At 27.6% G+C, this 1081-nt stretch overlaps 1 protein-coding gene across 1 annotated transcript in view; it reads left to right on the top strand.

Moving 5' to 3' along the window:
• LOC109375393 (neural cell adhesion molecule 2) overlaps positions 1 to 1081 on the top strand; it is a gene marked incomplete at its 3' end in the record, with an annotated part of 398480 nt that overhangs the window by 281944 nt on the left and 115455 nt on the right. Inside the window, exon 2 of the mRNA XM_019630775.1 lies at positions 487 to 561. Within this exon, the coding sequence (XP_019486320.1) occupies positions 487 to 561 (75 nt within the window). The remainder of the gene's footprint in view (positions 1 to 486; positions 562 to 1081) is intronic.

The raw sequence follows: 1081 nt of genomic DNA, 5'->3' as shown, positions 1-1081 counted from the left end.
TTGTGATAATCAATGTTTATTTGCCTTTCCCTATGCAGTGCTCCCTCTTTGACCTGTGTATACCTCCTTTGATGGAAATATTTTAGTAGGTAGTCAAAATGTAGCTAATTTAGATGTTTGTAGCAATAACAGTTTAAAATTTACTCTTTCAAACAAGTTTCCAAATTTGAGGCAAACATTTTCATTAGCTAGTGCCCAATCTTGTAGAATATTTGAACCTAGCATATAAATTCAGAACATCTGTCTGAGTATGAATTTGCTCATTTACTTGACAAACACATTTCAGAATCTTAACTTGAATAAGTCCTATATTTGGTCTGGTTTTGAAATGTATAATACAATGTAACAGACATTTTTTATAAACCTGCCATTGCTCTTTACAGGTAATAAAAAAATTGAGGGTGGGGATGTAGTTTGTAGATCATATAATAAAATGTTAGAATTCATATTGACAACCTAATAATTGTTACTTAACATTTTTTTCAGCTCTTCTTCAAGTGACAATTTCACTTAGCAAAGTAGAGCTTAGTGTGGGTGAATCTAAATTCTTCACATGTACAGGTATGTATTTCAACAAATATTTTCAGATAACTTGTCTTATGCTTAATTATTTAATATACATTGTCAAATTTTAAGTGGTGAAAAACTCAATTCTCTAAGAATAAAATCTTATGTTATCATAGGGTTTATAATGATTGGAAAAGTGTTAACCATATTTGGCACATTCAACAATATGAATTTTGTTTATGTTAATTGTGTCATTAATTTTGACTGTGAAACAAATTAGCTCATTTATTTTGAAAATAACTTAATATGAAATATAATGCATGCACAATACTTAAATCAACTCAAATATTATTCCTGTCTAAATATTAATATTAGGATGAATGTAAATATTATAACTAAACTAACTATCTTTGTAAAAATGCAAAGAATAAATTAGGTATGGTATACTGCACTAGAGTTACACTTTCTGAAAATTTTAGGTTAAAGCAAATAAAATCCATCCTTAAGAACACTGATTAAAAAAATATATATATATATATGTAGCTATTTAGTCAGGGAAAAATTGCAAGATCTG

The sequence above is a fragment of the Hipposideros armiger genome, unplaced genomic scaffold (genome assembly GCF_001890085.2).
Source record: "Hipposideros armiger isolate ML-2016 unplaced genomic scaffold, ASM189008v1 scaffold_942, whole genome shotgun sequence".
NCBI lineage: Eukaryota > Metazoa > Chordata > Mammalia > Chiroptera > Hipposideridae > Hipposideros > Hipposideros armiger.
The sequence above is the reverse complement of the archived record's forward strand: the minus strand, read 5'-3'. Positions and strand labels throughout refer to the sequence as shown.